Source organism: Rhinopithecus roxellana, chromosome 13 (genome assembly GCF_007565055.1).
Source record: "Rhinopithecus roxellana isolate Shanxi Qingling chromosome 13, ASM756505v1, whole genome shotgun sequence".
NCBI classification, from domain to species: Eukaryota; Metazoa; Chordata; class Mammalia; order Primates; family Cercopithecidae; genus Rhinopithecus; species Rhinopithecus roxellana.
In genome coordinates, this window is record NC_044561.1 from 13859 (window position 1) to 36815 (window position 22957).

Sequence of the window (22957 nt, forward strand, 5' to 3'; positions counted from 1 at the left end):
AGCCCAGGCTTGGAGCTGCCCTCCACCCCCCACCACGGTCCTAGGGAAACACAGCTACTCACCCCTGATTTTTCTAAAGAAAGCCATCTAACCCGTGTACTAAGGGTATGTGTGTGCTCTGGGGTGTCTACAAAAGACTTCACAACAAGGAGACGGTCAATATGACAGGACAGACACCCCGACGCGTGGGAGCCACGTGGGATCTTAGCAGCGTTTCTTCTTTAAAAGAAAAAAAGATAAAGAGAAAGAAAACACACCCTGAATTGCACCTCTTCTCCCGGGCCTGGTGCCCTCAGAGGCCTAAGGGTCCTCTCCAAGCTACTCTCAACCCGGGAGGAGACATCAAAAAACACAGCTGCGACGCCCGGCAGGACATGTGCCCCGGGGTGGGTCTGGCCTGAATTCCAGAGCGTCAGACAAAAGCCCCGTCCAGGCCCTGGCCCACCTCCACCTTTAGCACTTTCTGGAAGTCATAAGCTCTCAGTAAAAAAATAAATATATATATATATATGTCTGTCTATGTGTGTGTGTGTGTGTGTATATGCATATATATATATATGCACTGGAAGGGCCACCATGGGCCACGCAGGCCTGGCTAACCCAGACTCCGCTCAGCCCGGCTGACGGGCAACGGGCGCCTGTGCCCGGCGGGCCCTGCGCGATCCCAGGTGTGGACGAAGTATTGCTGTCTGCTCCTGGCTCCTGAGGTAAAAAAAGGTGAGACGGGGCGGGCCGTGGGCGGCCGGGGGCCCCTGCGACCCTCATCTCTTCCTCTTGCTGGCGGCGTCTCCCGGCTCCAGCTCTCCGGGGAGCGGTTGCGGCGGGGGCGCCAAGGGGCCCAGGCCCATGGGCAGCGGCGCCCGGCCCAGGGGGTCCTTGCTGCGGTCCGCGGCCCACGAGGGGCTCCGGGCCAGGCCGTGGGCCAGGGCGGCGGCGCAGGGGCGGCCGGGGGCGGCCAGGCTGCTGGTGCTGCTGAACTTCCTGGCGGGCGTGAGGCCGGGGAGCGGCGGCGGGGGCGGCGGGCAGAAGAGGGAAGTGAGCGAGAGGCTGCTGAGGGTCTCCGAGTGCTCGCTGCCCGCGCCCCCGCCGCCCGCGCCGCCGCGGCCCTCCTCGTCCGAGGGGTCCATGGAGTCGTGGTAGGTGCAGCCCGGGCTGGTGGAGCCCCCGCTGCTGTGGCTGCGCTGATGCGCCCGCAGCCCCCGCAGGCTGAACAGACCCCGGCCCCGCAGGCTCAGGCGGCGGTGCGCGGCGGGGGACAGGCCGGCCCGGGGTCCCGGAGCAGGCGCGGGCGGCCCCAGGGCGCGCCGGGGGCTGTCGCTCAGGGTCAGGCTGTCCTCCAGCGTGGTCTGCAGGCTGCCCGCGGAGCTGCTGGGGCTGGCGTCCAGCGAAGTGTCGCTCCCGGTGGCCTGGGGGGAGGTGGGAGCGGTGGAGGCCGCCTGTGTCTGCCCCCACCCCAGCAACCTGGACGCCTCCCTCCCCGGCACAGCAGGCAGCCCCCATCCAACGAGCTCCCTTCGGAGCAGGGATTCTCCCCTCTGCATGTCCAGCTTAGGCGGCAGTCACCACAGGGCCTGCACCTGCCCCGAGAGGTCCCCTGAAAGGAGCTAGCACCCGCCTCAAACCCAGGTCAGACCCGGCCCTGCCCTTCACAGAAGGCTCCAGGCTCACTCCAAGGGGAAGCCCTGGGCCCACCGCCCTCCCCCAGGGCACGTGGCACCCCCACCACAGCCCCCATGGTCCTGACACGGCCCCTGCCCTGGCTGCTCTCACTGGTTCCGGTCCCTCCCACTTGCTCCGGCCCCTGGCCCCCACCTCCCGGCCCCAGGGCCCCCCACCTCCAGCTGCCCAGCTCCAACCTCCCAGCACCAGGGCCCCCCACCTCCCAGCCCCCACCTCCAGCCCCTCCCCAGGAGCTGTTCGCCCTGCCTGTCCACCATGGAGTAGACTTTACTCGGCAGACATTTATTTTGGTTATCACCCCTCCTCCTGCACCCCTGCAGCTCACTCTCGGCGCTAAACAGTGAGCCCAGCAGGCAGGGAGTTTGTATCCTGCCCGCCAGGACACGCAGCCTGCTACGACGGAGTCAGTCACCCAGTGAATCAACCAGCACTCACCGCACTGTGGGAGCCGGCTCCGCCCCATTTCCCCACCCCCACAACGGAGCCCTCAGTGCTCCCTTGGGTAGGAGGGCTGTGGCCCTGGCCAATCCAGTACAGGGGACCCTGCAGGCTGAGGCTTCTCATCCACCAGACCCGCCCTCCCACCTCCATTCCTGTAATCAAGCCGCCAGTCACACCCACCCAGAGAACCCAGAGTGTCCTCCCCACCGCCAGCCACCCCGCCACCCTGCAAAACCTCCAGGACTCCTCCCCTCCCCTCCCCTCCCCTCCCCTCAAGCTAGGTGTCACAGGCCTCTTCCAGACCCCCCTCGGGGTCCTCCCCACACTCTGCTGGCCCCAGGACCCAGCTCTGCCCACTCCCGTCCGCCCCAGTGCCACCTCCTGCTCCAGTCTCACCATCACCCCAGCGTTCCCAAACCCCCTTGCATGGTGGTGCCCTGGGCCTTTGGTTGGGTCCTTCCCCTCCCAGTCCCTTGGACTTCCAGGCCTGGCTTAGATCCTGCCCCTTGCCCACAGACCAGTGCTCTGGAGCCTGGGAGGTGCCGGTACCTGCCGGAGGAGGGTGCAGTTGACCCTTGGTGACCGCAGAGATGCCCAGGAGCCCTGCAGCGCAATCTTGGGGAGGGTCCCAGTGCCGGTGCCCTTTTCTGGGCCTTTCTGGCTGGCAGACACTGCAGGGTGGAAGAACTCGGCTGGCATGGGCAGGAGAGGGCTGGAGGCATCCGGGGAGACGGGACTTGGGGGTGCTGCTGGGAGAGGAGGAGACAGAGCTGAGGGAGCACGCTCAGGCCAGGGGGCAGTCCCTGGAAGGTGGCATTGAGCACCAATCTCATTGGGCCAGCAGGGAAGAGCCACTTAATAAACTGACTGTGAGACCGTGGGCAAGTCCCCCTCTCTAAACCTTCGTTTCCCATTGTGAGAGCAAGAGAGAAATCCTGAACCAGCCCTTTTGATTCCAGGGGGCCGGGGCCCTGGGCAAGACACAGCTTTTGGAGCCAAGCAGACCCGGGCTCAAGCCTAGGTCTCTTCCTCTGTAAAAGGGAACAAGATGCCATCTTGAGGGGCATAAGGAGAAGAAACAGCTGGAAGCTCCCAGCTCAGTACCAAGTACACAGTAGGGTGCTCACTAGGATCAGTCACCCCCAGGTCCTGACCCCACCATGCAGCCTGGCCAGGTCCTGGGGGCCCCTGTGGGACAGCAGGTGGGTTGGGGCGTCCCAGCCCCGGGTCAGGCGCTGCACTGGATGGCAGGTCAGTCTGGCCTGATTGGCTGCACACAGTAAGGGACAGAGACGGGGGTGGGGGGTCTGAGGGCTGGGGCGGGTCTGGGTGTGGGGGGCGTGGGGGGGTAGCAGCAGCCTCTGCCCACTGTCCCCTCCATACCTTGGGGGGTTGAGGGTGAGATAATAGAAGAATGTACCCAAGACAGCTGGACAGTCTGAATGTCCCGGCTGGGGTTCCTATGCCATACCATGTTACCATTTAAGGAAAACGTAAATAAATGGTTGGCGAAAGGGAATGAGATTACATTCCACCAGAATGGCTCTCGGGTCAGCCCTGTGCCCTGACTTTGGGTTTGGGAAGTCTGGGATCTTGGCACCTCAGCCCCCCTGGCCAGTTGAAAGCCCATCAGCTTTAGGGAGGGTGCCCAGGAAAGTCACCCCATGCCTGGCTCCTGGGAGGCGTCCCCGAAGGGTACTTGGGGGGGGGCTCAGAGTCTTGGGCATCCCTCTTCTGCTGGGCTCCTCATCTCTCTGCCTCCCTCCATAGCCAGTGCTGTGAAGGCCAGGTTCCTGCCACCCTCCATGAGGACCACAGTAAAGATGAACCCGTGGTGGCAGGCCAGCTTAGTCCCCTGGCCCTGTGCCCAGAGCCCAGCCACGGGCCCAAAGCACAAACAGAACACTGTGGGTAGAGCTGAGGGGTAAGTATCAGGAATTTGCAAAAGGGCTATTGAAGACACCAGGCTTTCCTATGTTTAACATCCCCATGTATATGAAGATCTGTGGGCTACACACCTTTCTAATTCAGCTCTAGAAAAACAGCACAATAATCTGGCAGCTTTCCTTCTGCTTGATATAAGAGCCGTGTGTACCCACCTCTTTCCCTTTTCACTATGGCTCCTAGGAAGCTTAGCATGAAGCTTCCTTTAGATGCTTAGGTTTTTGTTATAATTATCTCATCTTTTTGTACTATTTGGCTCTTGATCTTTATCATTTTTATATCAGGCCTGAGAGTCTCTCTCTCATTGTCAGATATCCATCCAGTTCTTTCTGGACTAAATATAATAATCTGGGTAAAAATACTAAGGAAAAAACTCAACCATCTCCCTCTGAAGCAGATGCCCAAATTGAGGGCTGTGGGGAGCTGGCAGGGCTCCCACCCCTCACCTTGACTGCTCTCATGTTTCAGCCAGGACTGGACAGGGTTGAATGGGATCTCCTCCATCTCACACAGGAAGTTCTCTGGACCCGGTGAGACGGCCGTAGAGGACAAGGGGAAGAAGCATTCGTCCAGGTCTCTCACACACATGGGCTCAGGTGGGGTCCAGCTCACCCTGCAAGGAAAGGGAGGTTAGGATGGGGCAGGACTAGGGGGGGCGGGGACAGCTGCCCTCATGACCTGCTCCATGGGCCCTCGCTTAACTAGGCTACCCTCCTGGCTAGTCTGACCTTCCTCTCACCTCCTCTACCTGACCATCTTCCCAAACCCCGGTGAAAGGAATCCACCTCCAAATCCCCATTGGATGCCCCAGGCAGTTAGTGACTTCCCTGGTACAGACCCTGGGCCAGCAAAGAAGCCAGGTCAAGGCTGGCGAAGGCATCAGAAGACAGGCTGAGTGGCCAGAGTGTCCCGTGAGCATGACCTTGGGGGCGTCCCTTCCCTTTGCTGAGCATGTTTCTGCATCCAAGGAGAGTAATGCCTTCCTTCCTAGGCATTCCCTGGCCCCCACATTCCTCAGGCCTGTAGCCCACAGGGACCCCTTCCCAGAAGAGCTGCCTTAATGCCCCCTCCAAGGTAGACGCATTCGTGCCACCCCAACCTCCGATGACTTGCTGAGTCTGGCACAAAAGACTGTACCCTGCCCAAGTCCAGCTGAGTCCCAAAAACTGTGCACCCTGATATCCTTTGTAGGAGAGCAGTGTGGGGGTACAGGGAGCTGCAGCAACTGTGAGCAACCAGGGAGGGGACCGAAGTGACATGGAAGGGATAGGAAGAACTTGCCCCGCAGCCTACCCTGAACTGATGGAGGGCCAGCCTAGGGGGCAGAGGTGCCAAGCCCAGGGTACCCCCCAGCTGTCCCTTATGCCTCCCACCCCCAGCAGGGCAGGACCACCTTGACCTTGAGATCAGGAGCCCGGGTCTTGAGGTCTCACCCCCTAAGACTGCAGGATCAGCAAAGGGCCCTTCCTGGCCTGCAGCCCTCCTCAGACTGACCCCCTGGGTGCAGAGGTTTGGGGTCCAGCCTCAGGGGTGGCTTCCTGCTCTGTCATTCCTGGCTGTGTGATGTGAGCATCACCCCACTTCTTGGAAGCCCCATGTCCTCAAGCATGAAGTGAGGACAAATCATCCCTGCTGCACAGAGCGGTGGGGCGGACAAACAGCTGGCACAGGCAGAGCGCCTGCACAGAGTAGGTGCTTTGCCTGACACGACTCCCCCCGTTCGCTTCGGCCTCACAGCCCTGCCAGCCAGGGATGACCCCCATGGAATGGACCAAAACATACTCAAAGCAACAAGAAGCAGCCAGTGCTGCTGAGTGCCACGTTGGATCCCTGGCTGGGCTTGTGGCTGTGTGACCTCAGACAAATCACTCCATCTCTCTGAGCCCTACTGCCCTCATCTGTCCAACAGGAGATGAAGGCCTAGCACACAGTGAGTGCCATTTACATGGTAGACTGGAAAGACAGGGGGTTCCTGCCTGGGTGGGTAGGGGCCCAGCTTCAAGGACAGACCCACCTGCCCAGGAGTCCCCAGGGGAGCTCACCTTGCTGTCTTTGGGGCCAGGTGGGCAGGCTGTGGGGTCCTCAAGGCTCAGGTCGTCGCCCAGCAGGATGGACGAGGACCTGTCTGAGTTCAGGGAGAACGCCTCCGTCTCAGCCAGCTGCACCTGCAGGAAGAGGGGGTGGCCTCGGGTCACCACAGCATTGGGATGGGCAGGCCTGGGTCCTGGGGCGTGCAGCCACAGGCCTGAGGCTCTAAAGAGAGGCCAAGCAGTGGTCAGAAAGGTCCAGACACCTGCTGGGCATGGATGATGTGTCCATCCTGTGCAGGGGCCCAGCCAGGGTGGTATGCAATGGTGACACAGTGGTCACCTCCAGTGGAAGCCAGCCCTGAGTGGCCCATCTTGCTATCTGGGCCTGAGGACAGGTGAGTTGCCATGGGCTGTGAACTCCACAGCTGTCTGCTTGCCCCCAGACCAAGTGCCCGTCAAGACTGGGCTGGACTCGACTCATCTATGGCCCTGTGTGGACAACCTGCACAGCATGTCACAGGCAGGGGACACTGCGGGGCCCAGACACTGGAGAATCTGCAGCCACCACAGGGCAAGGGTGTGAGGCAGCCCAGACTTCCAGCTCCTGCTGACGGCTCCTGGGGACCCGCCCTGCAGCCACCTGAGGCTGGGGCCACCCTGGGGGCTGGAGCACCCCGGGGAGAGCTCAGGGCCCACACTGCTGGGGAGAGGGGAAGGGGCTGCCTGTGCCTGCACTGGAGGTGGACCCAGGGGAACCCCTGAGCTGGGTGGGCCTAAGCCCCGAGCTGGAGACCAGGACAGGGCACCTGGAGAAGGTTTGAGTGCCAGGATGATGCCCTGGGGGAAGAGCGGGCAGATGACCCCTTCATGTCACAGAAAGGGCAAGCTGTCCTGCAAGTGACACACAGGCTCCCTGCCTGGCACCTGCAACACACAAGGCGGGGGCAGTTGCCCTACCCAAGCACCTACTGTGTGCGGCACGGTGCTGGGGTCAGCAGCTGCAGCCACCACACCACAGGCCCACACCTGGCCCTGGCTCAGGGAGCCAATCTGCCCAGGCCGTGGAAGCTACGTGTGCCCACACTGACCCAGCCTGGTCTCTACCGGCCCAGAGCCAGGCTCTGTCCTCGGGCAGGCCCCCCACCAGGCTTCGTGCTGCCCCTACCACAAGGGGCTGGGCCTCCCGGGCTGCCATTACCTCTTGCTTGTCGTGGTGACATTTCTTGCAGCCGGCAGGCGAGGAGTAGTGGTGAAGATGGAGCCCGAGAGGTTGTCGATGATGGTCAGCTCCCCCTCCAAGGAGTCCTTGATGATTAAAGAGACGCTGTCCAGCCACAGGTTCTCCTAGGCGGACGGGGACGGGGTGGGGACAGGCGGGATTATCAGCCGGGTCCCGGGCTGCGGGGTGGGCAGGATATAGCTGCCCTCCCGGTTGGTTCTCTGTGCCCATGGCCTGGGACCGACCCCCTCATCACAGGGTCACCCCTTCTATGGAGCTGAGCAGGGTGGGGCCCAGAAAGACAGAGGTCTCTGTGCAAGGCCTCCCTGGCCCCGCTGCCCATCTAGCCCTGCAGTGGCCCCCCTCTGGCGACCCTCACGCCGCTCCAGCCCCTGCCCACCTGGGCAGGCGAGTAGCAGTGCCGGCACAAGCTGCCCTCGGCGTCGCCCCCGCCGCCCGCCCCTCCCGGTCCTCGGCCAGGGGCGCCCGGGGAGCCGGCAGGCAGCCTCAGGCCAGGGCCCAGGCCGTGGGCCATCTCCAGCTCGAGCTCGGCATCCATCTCGGCGTCCTCCTGCGCCTCCTTATTGCTGTCGTCCAGGTGCTTCATAAGCACAGCCACCACCACGTTGATGAGCACGAACTGCGCGGTGAGCACGAAGCTCACGAAGTACAGTGGCGACACAAACTGCAGGCTGCTCAGGCAGCTGCGCTCATCATGGGTGCAGTCCCGCAGCGTGTCCTGCGTGGTGGGGAGGGCGGAGAGGACGACGATGAGGATGAGGACATCCCAGAGGCTGCTGGAGGCAGAGGCCAGCCCAGGGCCACGCGCGGAGGCAGCAAGACCTAGATTCAACCCCCGAGATGGCCCCTGGCTGCCCTGCCCCACTTCTGCCTTGTGGTGGCATCTGCCTGCCTCAGCTTCAGCTAAGTCCCCGCATGGACAGACGATGGCCCAGCGCCCTCTCCTACTCTCTTGCTCCCGCCCACATCACCCTCCCCACAGCTGGCCTGCTTCCCTGGGACACAGTCAGGCCTGAGGAGGGGCATCTGGGGCTTCCTTCAGGGGCCCCTGGGGAGTAGGGTGCATTCGGGACCAGGGCCTCCCTGTCCTTCTTTTCTGGTTTTTCAGCTCAACTCCCAACCACAAAGCTCAAGAAGACTCCACCACCTTCCTGCCCTGGGCCGAGGACAGTGACCACCTCTCCTACCCCCCTGGCTTCCTGCCCCCTTGCTGGGGCGACTGGGGGCTCTGCAGGTGGGGGTGAGAGGCAGAACAGGCCTATCACTGCCCTCTCCACCTTAGGGCCCCGGAACCGAGGCCTCACCCCTGTCCTCCGGGAGCCCCTCCCTGCCCTTCCCAGCCCAGCCCAGGTTGCAGCCCAGGCTAGGGAGCCTCTGCCAGTTGACCTGGTTGGTGCGACAGTCACTAGGGGGCCTGGCCCTGGCCTTCGGGCCTGCCTGGGCCCCAGGTACCCCCTGGAACCAGGTGGAGTTGTCTCCCCTAGAATGTGAGCCCCGATCCCAGGCAATACTGGGGGATGGGACAGTGGTAGACAAGGGGCCTGTTACGGCTCAGCTCTCCCCACTGTGCTGGTCCTGGGCAGGCCCCTCCACTCCTCCGTGCCCTGCACGCCCCTCCCTTGTGCGGTGGGGCTGGGTGGGCAGAGCCCTGAGCAGCAGGACCAGCATCCTCACTGTCCCAGCATCTGGCTGATTTCTCCACCCCAGCCCACCCGGGAGTACCTTCATGATCCCGTTCCAGTTGTCACCCGTGGAGACCTGGAAGAGTGTGAGGAAGGCCATGCCGAAGTTCTCGAAGGTGGCATGCCGGCTCATGCCCTCGCACGGGTTCTCATCGTTGCAGACTGGAAGCGGGGAGGAGGTCAGCCCTGCCCAATGGCAAAGCACCTGCGGGGCTCACCCTGACCCGGTGCCTCCCACCTTGCCTCAGAACCCTCATCACACTCTAGGAGGGGCGTGCAGACTGTGCCCAGCCCACAGATAAACTGAGGCTCGGGGAGATGGCGCATGAGCTGGGGCTCAGGTTTGGGTGAGTCTAGTTCTGCCCCCCACCGAAGAATGGGTTTCTGAGAAAGAGGATGAAATGGGGGTGAGGGCCAGCCTGTCAGGGAACCCTGCTTTTCAGAGCCATCCCGGTGCAGGGCAGAGCTCGGCCAGTGCTCTGTTGCCCTCTGCCCCCACCCTGGACTCTCCACTTTGCTGGGGCGGTGCTGGCTCAAGACAGGCACCAACACAAGACAGGCAACAACTACAGTGGTAGGGAGGGCAGGTTCCCTGGGAGACCAGACAGCTGGGGGCCCTGCTGTAGGCATCTCCTCAAAACAAAGACCCTGATGTGATGGGCTGGGGGTCCCTGCTCCACCAAGTCATCCTGCAGCCCCGCTGCACCCCACCACAGGCCTGCGCTGGGAGTCACTCACCCAGCTTCCCAAAGAGCTCCACCCCAAGGGCAGCATAGATGAAGAAGAGCAGCATGAAGAGGAGGCCCAGGTTGCCCACCTGCGGGAAGACAGGTGAGGCCGGCTGGGACTGGGGAACAGGTGGGGCACACCAGGCCTGGGAAGGGTGGAGGCTGGGGCGGTGGGGGTGGGCAGCCTGAGGGTCAGAGCAGCTGTAAACGTTCCCCCAGGCTGTGTGTCCACGTCTGCCACCCCACAGGACCTGGAGGGCAGGCTGGTTCCAGCACAGGGCTCAGAATAACAAGAAAACACTTGTGCCGCCTTTACCACAAGCCGCCCCATTTCCAGCACTTGAGGTTAATGAGCTCACCTCCTCCTCACAATAATCCATGAATTATCTTTTATCCCCATTCTTCAGATGAAGAAAGAGACAGACTGAGAGGCGACATCATTTGTCCAGAGGCGCACAGCTAGTAACTGGTAGGACAGGGGTCCAGACCCAGCAGGCTGGCCCCAGGATCTGTGCACACAACCTGTGCTACACACCTTGTGTGGCTACCAAGGTTGAATGGATGGAAGAATGAAGGGAAGGGAGAAGGCAGGAGGTGTCAACACTAACATTAGCTCCTCTACGAAACCACCGAAATGCACTTGTCCCTGTCACTGTCATCTGCTGGTCTGGGAAATCTTCACGAACAGGAACACAGCTGCATGAGATCAGATTTGCCTCCTCGGGCCAGCACGAGGCCTGGCCATAGAGAGGAGGGAAGGCAGGAATCACGCAGGCCCGTGGACCCCAGAAGGCTCTGCAAACCCAGCCACCCCCGTCCCACAGCTCCTGTGGGAGAAAGCGTCCCAGATTCCAGACCTAGTTCAAATCTATCCCTGCACTGGAGACCACCTTTAACTCATGCTATGGATAAGATAAGGTCAAACACATTCTCGCCCTAGAACTGAAATCTCTCTTAGAACCCTCAGAAGGCCTGCGTGAAGAGAATCAGAAGACGTTCACATTAACTGCTGAGAAGTAAACCCCGTTAATCACCACTCCTCAAGTTTCTCCTCTCCACTCCAAAGAAGGGTTTCCTGGCCAGCCGTTCTGTACTGCTAGTGTCTAATTAAATGATGTTCCCTTCATTAATAAAACAAGCACTTACTGAGCACCTATGAGGCAAATTGTAAGGCCTTAACTGCTAAGAAGGATTCTGGCGTGGTCGAGGCCCTAGGAATTCAGCTTTGTGCCCTGCGCAGGCCGGGGCTGGCAGCGTCTCTTAACCAGGATTGCCTTCAGCTTTTCCATCTCTCCCCTCCTCACTGTCAGCATCTCAGAGCCGGTAGGGTTGCGGCAGCCTCCTCACCAGCTTCCCTGCCTCCAGCGTCTTCCTCCAATCCACTCTCCTCCCAACCGCCAGAGCCACCTTCTCAAAAGCAGCTCTGGCTGCAACCTCCCTTGTCTAGAACCCTCCTGTGGCACCCACTGCCTGCAAGATAAAGCCCGATTTTGCTTCCCTGGCATTGAAGGTGTGTTGTGACCTGGCCCCCAGGGACCCCCTCCCAGCCTGATCTTCCAACCCCACACCCTCCAGCCACACAGAAAACAGCCCCACAGTGCCCTGGCATATTATTTTCCCTCTGCAGGAGGACCCTCTGTCTTTGCTTGGAAAATGCCTCCTCCCCACCCCTCAGAGCCCAGTCCATGGGTCACCTCCCCTGAGAAGCCTTCTCTGATGCCTCCTCCCTCTTCTTGGGGCAGAGTCTGGTGGGGAGAGGCTGAAGCTTCGTTTTCTGAGCACTTTACATAGAATCGAGGAAATGGGCAATGTCCATGCAACAGCATGAGCAACAGCAAATGGATTTTGAGGGGTCAGCACCATTTCACGGCCAGCGGCACTCGGCACCTGCTTCTTCTAAAGTGCTGATGCACTTGTAATGACTACCATGGGTCTCCTGCTGGAGGCTGGGATGTCCTGAACATCTCCATGTGCCAAGGCCCATGCCAGCTCCGCACTGGATTTGGGAATCATGATAGGACTGCCCAGGGCTGAGAGCATGAGGAAGGGGAGTGGGAGCAAGGAGGCCAGGGAGGCCAAGCCACACACCTGCCATCCCCATCCCTAGCAGCCTCTTACAAGGCACTTCCCATGAACCAGGCTTCTGAAGTGCTTCATAAGCTTTAACCACCTGAAACTTCACTGCTGCCCTTTGAAATAAGCACTTGAGGGAGCGATGCTTCACCACCATCCTCATTTCACAGGCAAGGAAACTGAGGCACGAAAAGCTAAGTTGCATGCCCAGGGCCCAGACTTTGCTCTCAGGCATTATGGCCCAAGTGGGGGCTCCAATCTACTTCTTGTCTGCACAGCCTGCCACCCAGCATCACTCCCATCTCCCATGGGACAAAGTCCCCTGAAGACATTTAGTGTTAGGAAAAACCACGTCTCTGAATGAATGTCCTTGCTTTCCATCCAGACCATGCCACTTTCCCTTTATACCGTGGCTGCTGGGAAGCTCACACCTAACTCAGGAACAGAACTCACCCATGTCCTTAGCTTCACTCCCCGAAAGAATTAGCTCTGCTTCCACCTTCCCTGCGCCGTTAATCTTGTATCCTCATTTTTACTGTGCAGTATCTGTGCCTTGTATTTTAAGGTGTCTAAAGTTCCTGATGACTCGATGAATCACAATGAATAAATAAATGTGCCTGAGGGTCAGCTCACAGGAGAGGCCACCCTTAGGGGAGGGGGAAGAAGAGCCTCAAGCAGTCAAGACAGCAAGGGAGGGAAGGACTGGGATTGCAAAATTCCCAGGAGGATAAAAAAGATGCCCTCTGTGGCCCTGATCACATCTCCCTTTTCACTAACCACGGGGTGGGGGTAAAGCAACTTCCCTAACTTCTGAGATCCCCACCTGGGTCAGTGTCTCATGCTGCCCCTCCTGGAATGCCATCTCGGAACTTCCCCATCCACACTGCCACCTTCTTCTGACAAGCCACCCTTGGAAGTCAAGCTCAAAGGTCCCCTTTCCTAGGCTGCCTTCCCTATCTCCCCAGGGAGTGTCTGGCAGTCCTCCTCTCTCTGGAGCATGCTGGAGGTCCCTCCCCACATCTCCCTGAAGTATCCATCTCCCTCCACCAGCCCGGGGGGCAACCAAGGGCACGATGTGGATCCTGAGTGCGTGCGCAGGGCTGGACACAGAGTGTCACTGGCAGCCATGTGGTGAAGCCGGAAGACACAGGCAGAAAGGGACCCTTTCTGCCTGTCAGCCCTTGGCTCAAAATGCATCCCCAGAGACAGCATCTGCCCTGGCTCTGGCAGATGTGAGAAGGAATATCAGAGCCTTCATGCCCCAGGGCCCAGCCTGACACCAATGACCCCTAGGAGGGCTGCCAGAAAGAGTGGCTCTTACCTGGGGCAAAGCTTGCACCACCGTGTCCAGCAGGGCCCGCATCCCTGTGGCCATCTTCAACAGCTTCAGCACTGTGGGCGAGACCCAGCCCCGCCCACTCAGCCCCGGGCCGGTGGGGACGTGTGTGTGCACGCGTGTGTGCACATGCGTAAACTCGGTAGAAAAGCACATGAAGGCACGTGCAAGCAGAGTCCAGCTCTCAGACGCCACATTACAAGAATGTGGGTGCAGCCACAGGGTGAGTGGGGCATGCACAAAAACATGTGGACACAAGGCGTGGGTGTCACTGTAAAACAGCCCCCGAGGATGGGGCATTCTCATGGGAACTGAGGTCTATGAAGTGTGTGAATGAGTGTGCCATGAACTGTCACAGGCACAAAGGACCAGCGTGAGTGGCCACATCTCTTCCCTTCCCCTCTCGATAAAGCGGACTCTGGCATCACTCGCTGAGTTTCTGGCAGGCAGAAGAGCAAGAGGCACCTGGGCTCGCCCTTAGGCAGGAGGCTTTTAAAAGAAGTGTGGGAACTACCTTGAGGGGAGGGAGAAGGGTCTCTGAAGACCGTAAATCCCAGTCACTGTGTTTGAGAAACGCCAGTGAGGAGCTGGAGGTGTTTCACATCTTCCCAGTTGGACTGGGTTCCTTGCATCACACTCTGAGACTGGACCCCATGGGTCATGACGTTACAAGGAAGTGGGAGTGTGTATCCATGTGTGCTATGCCAAGCTGTCTGTGTGCTGGGGGAAGTGTGTGCACACAGAGGGTGCATGTGTGTGTGTTGGCTGTGTGCCTCCTGGCTCCTGCTCACCCCTGCTCAGCAAGGAGCCCACCATGCCCACAAACTCCTGCCCCCACCTCTCCCCACCCCCACTCCTGTATGCTCTCATCAGGCAATGAGGAGTCTCATCCTGCCCCTGCTTGCCCCCGTTCCCTGTCCCACCCCTTGCCCCTCACCTCGGGCGATGCGCAGAACCCTCATGATGCGGATGATGGTAGGGTTGATGGGCAGGGCCGCATTAATCTCTATCTCCTCCAGTGTGATGCCCATGACTGACAGTAGCACAATGGCTAGGTCCAGCTGGTTCCATCTGTTCAGTCGTGCATGGGAGGGTAGGAGTGGGCATAAGGAGGATCCCTCTGGTTCAGACACATCTTAGTAGGGGAGACTCCCAAGTCCTCAACCTTCTATTGTGGCCCATTGGGCTGTGTGGCTGCCCTCCCTTACTAGCGCCTCCTAACGCCACTGGGTCCAGGCCCATCTCTGCTCCCCATAGCCATCACTTCCTCAAGCAAGGGGCTGATCAGGATAAACATCTCCGGCCTCCTGCAGGAGAGGAGGCATGGACTGTGACTTCCAGGCCTAACCTTGAGCTGGCTGCTCCCTCTGTCTGGCCTTAGGCTAATCCACCAACTTCTTTAAGCCTCATTATTCCCTTCAAAAAGGAGTATTAGCATGAGGCAGACCCTGCTCTGCCTATAGGGTAGAAACAACCTACCAAAGATGAACCAAGAAGGTTCAAGTGGAATGCCCTGCACCCATCAGATGATACCATAATCATTTCCTGTTCAGAGCTATAAGCAGCAGCTGGGACGCCTGTCCATCAGTGCCTAGATGCTTACTGGTTCCCCTCTTCAGGCTGCTCCAGACTTCCCTAAGGGTCAGGCCTGCTTCCTCATCCTGCAGTCTACCCTATTACTGCCCTAACCCAGCCTGGCCACTCACCGGTCCTTGAAGAAGCGCCTCAGACCAAATGCCACCAGCTTCAGCACAGCCTCCAGCACAAACACAGTGGTGAACATATAGTTGCAGTACTTGAGGGCTGTCTCCAGGGACTATGGGGGAACAAAGAGAAGCATGATCCAGGGCACATGACCAGCTCCAGAACCTTCCTCCACTCAGAAAGTCTGTGCCTTTTAAGGAGAGAATTTAGTCCATTTACTTTTAGTGTAATTATTTATATGCTGCTTTTATTCTTTCCACCTTAATGTGTGCTATTTATTTTATGTTGTTATTCCTTCTGTTTCCTTTTTCCTATTGTGTGTATCTGGTCTAGTTGGTACCTTTGGAGGCAATACAGGGTATTAATGAAGAGCTACCAAGCCAGACTGCCTACATTTGAATCCTGGCTTAGTGCTCACTCCAAATCCAAATTCACCATATGATCTTGAGCAAGTCATTTCATCTTAGAAAGCTGCTATGAAAATTAAATGAGCTAATAATTCAGTGCTGGACACAGAACAATACTTGGTAAATGTAAACCATTAGTCTTCCATTTTTTCCTGTTAATTTGGAAGTTCTATAATTATTGTTTCATTTTGCCAATGGTTATCTTTCTTTTTCCTGCATTCATAATATTCCTCTCTCATGATTTGAAACAAGGTATTAATTCCACACCTGGAAGCTCTGCTTCCCTCTTCTTCCCTCCAACTCCATCAGGGTTTTTAGAATGCACTTGCTTCTCACATGCCCCTCACATACCTGGTCTGCAACAAGCTGGGAAATGGTCATCCTCATCCACCATCAGTGTTTGCCTGAAATGGTCCTTCCACCCTTTGCATAGTCTCCATATGCCCAGGTAGAAATGGAGGCTACATGGTAGGCTTTGAATGCAAATCTAAGTTCCAGACCTGGTTCCACTACCTATGGCTGAGTAATTTTGGCAGCATAATTAAGCTCTCTAAGCCTCAGGTTCCTCACCTATAAAATCTGGACAAAGGATTCCCCCTGCCAGCCTTAAGATTGCTGTGAAGATTAAAGACTTCATACATGTAGTGTGGCTTGCAAAGAGTCAATATTTAACACACCACAGTCATTGCCACCCATGTGCAAACCACAGACCAAATGTTGCCTCCCTGACCCACCTTCCCTCTGACCCTTCCCTTCCAGACCCTGAGCTTCCTGAGGGCAAGCTTGTCCGGCACCTCCTCCCGTTGCAGTGTCCAGCATAGAGCCCAGCATGGAGAGGCTGCTCACATCCTGCTATCAGCTAACCCCTTCCCTACCCTATCCCTGGGGTGGGGTCCTGCTGAGACCCCACCCTCACCTTGTAACTTTGGGCTGGGAGACAGACCAGGGCTCACCGTGGGCTGATTGTAGTGCTCCAGGGACATGGTGACCACGTTGAGGCAGATGATGAAGGTGATGAAGATGTCCAGGTAGTGGCTGGTGCACATGGAGTGGATGAGCAGTCGGGTGTGACAATAGGTGGCATAGTAGGGCAGCCGCTGGGCCTCTGCAGGTGGTGCAGGGGGAGTGGCACAGACCACAGAGAGTTGGGGTCAAGCGAAAGGGCACAAAGCACAAAGGACAGAAAGGTGGAGGAAAGGGAGGGGGCAAGGAGGAAGATGTTGATCCACCCCAGGCCCTGGAATCAGTGTTAGATCTCCACCCAGCCAAAGCACCATGACAGAAACTGTGGGGAAGGGTGACAAAGAAGGCAGGACATTCGTTCTCTCCATCTACCCCAAATGAGCTTGTGGCAGGAGCTCTGGGCCTGCCTGCAGGGAGGGCAGGTTTCCCATGGCCCAGGGCGCCCAGGCTCTGCCTTTGCCCTATGCCTGGACTGAACCCCCAACAGCCTCACTCAGGTTGGCAGTGGTGTCAGCCATTGGACACTGATGGAGCTCAGATCCCCTGGACGGGAAGATGCTGGGAGAAGTGACTGAGCCCTGGACACAGGGGCTGTATCATTTGTTCCCTTCCAGCTCCAAAGGCTCAGGAGGCTGGGGTCAGGTCCAGGCAGAGGGGCCTAGAGCTGGGTGGCCCACACCCTCCACAGGCACCCACTCACTCCGGCGCTTCTTCTCCAGGCGCCGCAGCCGCTTCTCTTCCCGCCGTCGCGCCTCTTCAGCCTCCTGGTGCTGCCGGCACTTGTGGAAGTTCTCCACCACGACACCCACAAACATGTTGAGCACAAAGAAGCTGACGATGAGCAGGAAGGAGATGAAGTACAGCAGCATCCAGGGGTTGTGGTTGGTCACAGGCTGCAGGGGAGTCAGAGAGGGCTGAGGAGGCTGATCAGGCCCTACAGGACCATGGGGAAGTGCCCAACCTGGCTGAGCCTCCATGGAGTGGGGATGTGTTGAGCCTGCCTCCAGGAAGGCAGCTGTGAGGTCTAAATGAGGCAGCAGGTAAGAAGTAAATACCCTGAGCATGACACAATATAGTCCTCAGCCAAGAAAGCCACCTCTCCCTCCCTGCTTAGCGGCTGCCTCCTGGAAACGTCTGTCTTCTTCCTCTCATTCACCTATCCATTCATTCACCTATGCATGCATGCATCCATCCATCCACCTTTCCTTCCACTCACTCACCCATCCATCCACCACCCATCCACTCATCCATCCATCCACCCACCCATCCACCCATCCATCCACCCACTCGCCCATCCATGCATCCACCCATCCATCTACCCACCAGTCAGCCAGCCACCCATTCATCTATCTACCCATCCATCCATCCACCCATCCATCCACCCACCCACCCATCCACCCACCCATCCACCCATCCACCCACCCATCCATCCATTCACACATCCATGCATCCACCCACCAGCCAACCAGCCAGCCAGCCATTCATCTATCTACCCATCCATCCATACACCCATCCATCCATCCACCCATCCATCCACCCACCCATCCATCCATTCACCCATCCATGCATCCACCCACCAGCCAACCAGCCAGCCAGCCATTCATCTAGCTACCCATCCATCCATATACCCATCCATCCATCCACCCATCCATCCACCCACCCACCCATCCATCCAGTCACCCATCCATGCATCCACCCATCCATCCACCCACCAGGCAACCAGCCAGCCAGCCAGCCATCTACCCATCCATCCATCTACCCACCCATCCACCCACCCACCCATCCACCCATTCATCCACCCACCCATCCATCCATGCATCCACCCATCCATCCACCCACTCATCCATCCATCTATCCATCCATCCACCAACCCACCCATCCACTCACCCATTCATTCACTCACTCACCCATCCATCCATCCACCCACCCATCCATCCACCCATCCATCCATCTACCCATCCACCCATTCATTCATCCATTCACCCACCCATCCATCCATCCACCCATCCACTCACCCATTCATCCACTCACTCACCCATCCACCCATCGACCCATCGACCCCACCATCCATCCATCCACCCATCCACTCACCCACCCATTCACCCATCCATTCACCTACCCATCCACTCACCCATGTATCCATCCATTCATCCATCCATCCATCCATCCACCCACCTATTCACCACCCACCCATTCTCCCACCCAGCCAGCCAGCCACCCCTCCATCGACACCTCCATCCATCCACTTTTTCACCCATCCAGAAATAAGGCAGAAAACAAGGTGGCCAGCAGAGAGGAAAACTTGGATGCACAGATTCCTTGGTGGAATCCGTGTATGCATGTGCATGCGTGCATTGGTGGGGGTGAGGACACAGAGCAGACAAGGAAGTAGAGGAAGATGCAGCCAAGCATTCTTATTCCTCCCACCCAATACCGCCACCCCCACATCCAGCTCCAGAGTCTTACTGGGTGGGACCCATGAAGCCAAGAGCCAGGGGTCCATTACCAGCCTGGGAGTTGCACACAGCCCTGCCTCCACCACTGAGTGGGCCCTGTCTTGAGCTAGAGAATCTTTCTGTTTCTTCTCCCAGTGACCCCCTCAGTCTGAACACAGCCAATCTTGGTCAGCCACACATCTTGCCTAAAGTCTCCACCTAGACCCAGAGGGACCCCTGCTCCCCAGGGGTCTCGGAAGCCAAGACTGAGTCTCTTTCCTGACTTCCTCCACCCAATCCCCCTCCCAAATCCATCTTCACTCAGCAGCCCTCAGGAGGCTGCACTGATAAGCAGACCTGACAAGCAGGGACACCACTCTTGCTGTTAGCCCCTCACTGGCTCTCTCTGCCCTCAGAATAAACTTTTGCCCCTTGTCATTGCACACTCGGGGTCTTGCAGACCACCTAGCCCTACCTGCCTCCTCTCCCCATCTCCTGCCTCTCATTTTCTGCACCTAGCCCCCAACTCTCAATTCCCTAAACACATCACACTCTCACCCTCTCTGTTCCTCTGCCAGCTGGCTCAGCCCCTCTTCTCTGCCTGCACTTGGTTCTCTACCCACCAGGCTCTGCGCCCCTTCAGGCAGGAGCAGCTCAGATGCCTCTCCACACAGAGCAGGGGGGATTTGCCAAAGCAAATGTAACAATGATTTAAGGAGTGGCTCTAATGGTGAAGATTCAGGCCAAGATGTCAGGGGTGGGCTGTGCTGACAGTGGGGAGACACTGGGGCTGTGGGTCTCGCTGGCACCAGTTTCAAATTCAAACCACTGGGCCCCAAGGATACCATGTCCCTCCCTGCATCAAGGCTTGACCTGGTCCCAGCTACACCCACCTGCTGGTCCACAGCGACAGCATCCAGTCCATTGTACATGATGTTCACCCAACCATCCTTGGATGCCAGGACAAAGAGGGACATCAGAGCCTGGGAGACATGGGGAGGGGGAATGCAGGAGTGAGGAGTGTGAGTGATGCCAGCTGCAGCCACCCTTCCTCAGCCCTCTATTCTTCTGCCCCTGGGAGACAGAGGGACAAACAGGTCTTCTCCATGTGACAGAGCTGTGCCCTCATCCAACAAACCTTTCCTAAGGACCTACTATGTGCCTGCAACATACTCTTGTAGTTGCTGTTACAGAAGAAAAAGTGCTGGACCCACAGTCCTGGGTTTTGGTCTCAGCTCTGAAATCATCCAGCTGTGTGATCTTGAGCAAAAAAAATTCACGAAAGGCTGGGCGTGGTGGCTCAAGCCTGTAATCCCAGCACTTTGGGAGGCCAAGACAGGCAGATCACAAGGTCAGGAGATCGAGACCATCCTGGCTAACATGGTGAAACCCCGTCTCTACTAAAAAATACAAAAAAAAAACCTAGCCGGGCGAGGTGGTGGCACCTGTAGTCCCAGCTACTCGGGAGGCTGAGGCAGGAGAATGGCGTGAACCCGGGAGGCGGAGCTTGCAGTGAGCCAGGATCCGGCCACTACACTCCAGCCTGGGTGACAGAGCGAGACTCCGTCTCAAAAAAAAAAAAAAAAAAAAAATTCACAAACTCCTGTCCCCTCACCCACAGAATGGAGCTAACAAATACCTTTCTGGCAGGTGTGCTGGGAGGGCCAACTGAGGCTCAACCAGACGGTCCCTGCCATCCTTACTCCAGGGGGTAAGACACGCTTGCCCTAGCATCTGAAAACAGGAGCTCATGAGGAGTCAGGAACCCTGGGTCAGAGCCCAGGCCGTGCCACTCACTGGCTATGTGATTTGGGGCAAGTTCCTCGATGTCTCTGGGCCCATTTCCTCATCGGTAAAATGGCAATCATTCCTCTCCCTGGTTTGTAAAATTTTGAAAAGGAGGTGGTCCCCAGAACACAGCCACCCAAGGCTCCCACAGAGATGGCAGATCAGCATCCTCATGTCCCTTCAGTGAGGTCACATCTGGTTCTGCAGCACCGGCACCCAGCACAGAACCTTGCATACAGCAGGTGCTCAGTAAAGGTTTTCTGAACTGAACTTGAGCACAGCCTCCTGTGCCATCCTTGTACCAGTAGTTAGTAGGTTCACAAAAGGTCCCATTTCACCAGAAACTGCCCGGAGGTCACATGTCCTACTCAGGAAGCCCTCTCCCCAGGGCAGAGGTGGTCACACCCCGCTCTGTGCTCCTGCCACTGTGGGCCAGGACATGCGGTTCTGGAATGAGTCTCTGGCCCCGCACTGGCCCCTCCTTCCCACCATCCAGATCACAGACGCCTCCTCTTCTCTTTCCAGGTGGGAACGGTGCCGAAAGTGTCCAGAAAGTGTTCAGACTCAGGAGCAGGGAGGGCAGAGGAAGCCCCCCTGCCAAGGGCACAAGAGGCTCCTGGATTCCAAGGACCTGCCATCACTGTCCCCGTTGACAGATGAGGACACTGGAACAGAGGGTCTGGCACTTGTCTGAGGGCACACAGCTGGTAAGGGCCACTAAGAAGTCAGAGGCTGCAGGCCGGGCTGGAACCCTCCAGGTGGCTCCGAGTGCTGAGAACACCCCATGAGGGACTCCAGAAGAGCCTGATGCCAGGTAGACCCAGAAATGCTCCAAAGGGGCGGGGCTGGCACTGGGGCAGGGCCCATAGGTAAAGGGGGTCAGGAGCATGGGCACAAAAGGCCCCAGGTGAGATCCCCCTCAACTTTCTAAGACATCTTTTCCCCAGAAGGGCAGGGGTAGTGACTGTCACGGTTCCTGACACCCTTTCCCTGGGCACTCACTGCCCCTCCAAGGCCTTGTGGCTCCCCTCTGAGGTGCCACTGGGGGGCAAGCCCTCCAGTGGGATCTAGCTGGAGACTGCCCATCAGCCAGCGGAGGACGACGGCCTGGAGCCTGCTCCTTCCTGTGTGCCCTGGGGCAAGGCATGTCTGCAAGTAGACATACCTGGCCTCCTGGGCAGGCCCTGGAGAAATAAGAGCAGGGAAGGGGAGGCCGCCAGCCAAGGGCTCTCACCTGGGGCACTGCCCAGATGGGTCACACCTGGCAGACCCCCAGGAGAGGAAACCAAGGGAAAAGCAGACCACCAGGCAGGGGTCTGCCTGTCGACAGAGCAGACAGCAGTGGGTGGGTGACAGGAGAGGGAACCACCCCGGGCCAAGGGCTTGATACCCTTTCATCTGGACCGCAGCCTGCCTGGCAGGCTATAACATTCCCATTTCATAGATGAGGAAACTGAGGCTCAGGGAGGCCACACCTACAGAAAGTGGCAGAGCTGGATTCACCTCCAGGACTGCTTGATTCTCAAATTCCTGTCAGGGGCCCCTGGGTTGGGGGTGGGAGCCAAGAACCAATGTTCACAAAGCACCTACTAAGTGCAGGTGTTTGCTGGGCACTCTGCACACAGACTCTCTAAGCCTCGTCCCACCTGAGAGGTGAGTGCTACCCTTACCCATTTTGCAGAAGAGCAAACTGAGGCTTGGAGAGGAGAAGTCAGTGTCAGTCCTGGCAGTACAAGACTGAAGCCAGGTCTGTGATTCCCAGAGCCACTGGCATCCAAGAGAGGGGAGGGTCTGATCAGGGCTAGGAGGGCAGTGCTCACCTGGCCCAGGTTGTCGAAGTTGTATTTGTGATGGACCAGCGGTAGTTGGCGGCCATGCAGTCCGAGCGGTTGGTGATGTTACGGGTGTCCACGCCCAGACAGTGGTAGAACTTGCCCTTGAAGAGCTGGGGAAAGGGGGCAAAGTTGGTGCTCTCACGAGTGAGGGTTGCAAATCAGAGAGGAACTCGCCTCTTGATTGCATTTACTCTGTCTTGTGCTCAGTCATCTGGGCCCATGTCTGTCTCCCGTCTCCCTCCCTGGAGGAGGAGCCCACAGCAGGCAAGGCGCATGAGGTTGGAATGTGGAGTCTCTCCCCTGGCTGGCTGAGACTTCCTCTTCCCCAGTCACAGAGCCCAGTCCCTGCCCAGCCTGGGCACCCCTCACCTGAACTCCTAGGATGCCAAAGATGATGAAGAAGGCACAGCAGATGAGCACGATGTTGCCGATGGGCTTGAGGGAGGAGATGAGTGTCTCCACCACCAGCTTCAGGCCCGGCGCCCGGCTGATGACACTGAGGGCAGGGAGAGGCCAGGCACACATAATCCCTTGACCAGGAGGCAGCCACTACTCAGCCCAGAGTCACCAGGGCTGAGCATCTCAGGGCATGAGCCCCCAGGGCTCACCAGGGCTGAACATCCTGGGGCATGAGGACAGTCGCCAGGATGCAGAGAAAACAGCCAGGCAAC

At 58.2% G+C, this 22957-nt stretch overlaps 1 protein-coding gene across 1 annotated transcript; it reads right to left on the reverse strand.

Moving 5' to 3' along the window:
- Nucleotides 1-761: 761 nt before the first annotated feature.
- On the reverse strand, nucleotides 762-22917 carry LOC115892733 (voltage-dependent T-type calcium channel subunit alpha-1I-like). The gene is given in 20 exon segments (XM_030914447.1): nucleotides 762-1406; nucleotides 2671-2867; nucleotides 4512-4665; nucleotides 4667-4678; nucleotides 6108-6230; nucleotides 7294-7349; nucleotides 7352-7439; nucleotides 7715-8053; nucleotides 9058-9179; nucleotides 9756-9834; nucleotides 13140-13210; nucleotides 14092-14225; nucleotides 14861-14970; nucleotides 16219-16370; nucleotides 16929-17121; nucleotides 19557-19646; nucleotides 22272-22306; nucleotides 22309-22396; nucleotides 22656-22782; nucleotides 22895-22917. Coding segments are annotated over 20 exon segments (2838 nt in total).
- Nucleotides 22918-22957: the final 40 nt, after the last annotated feature.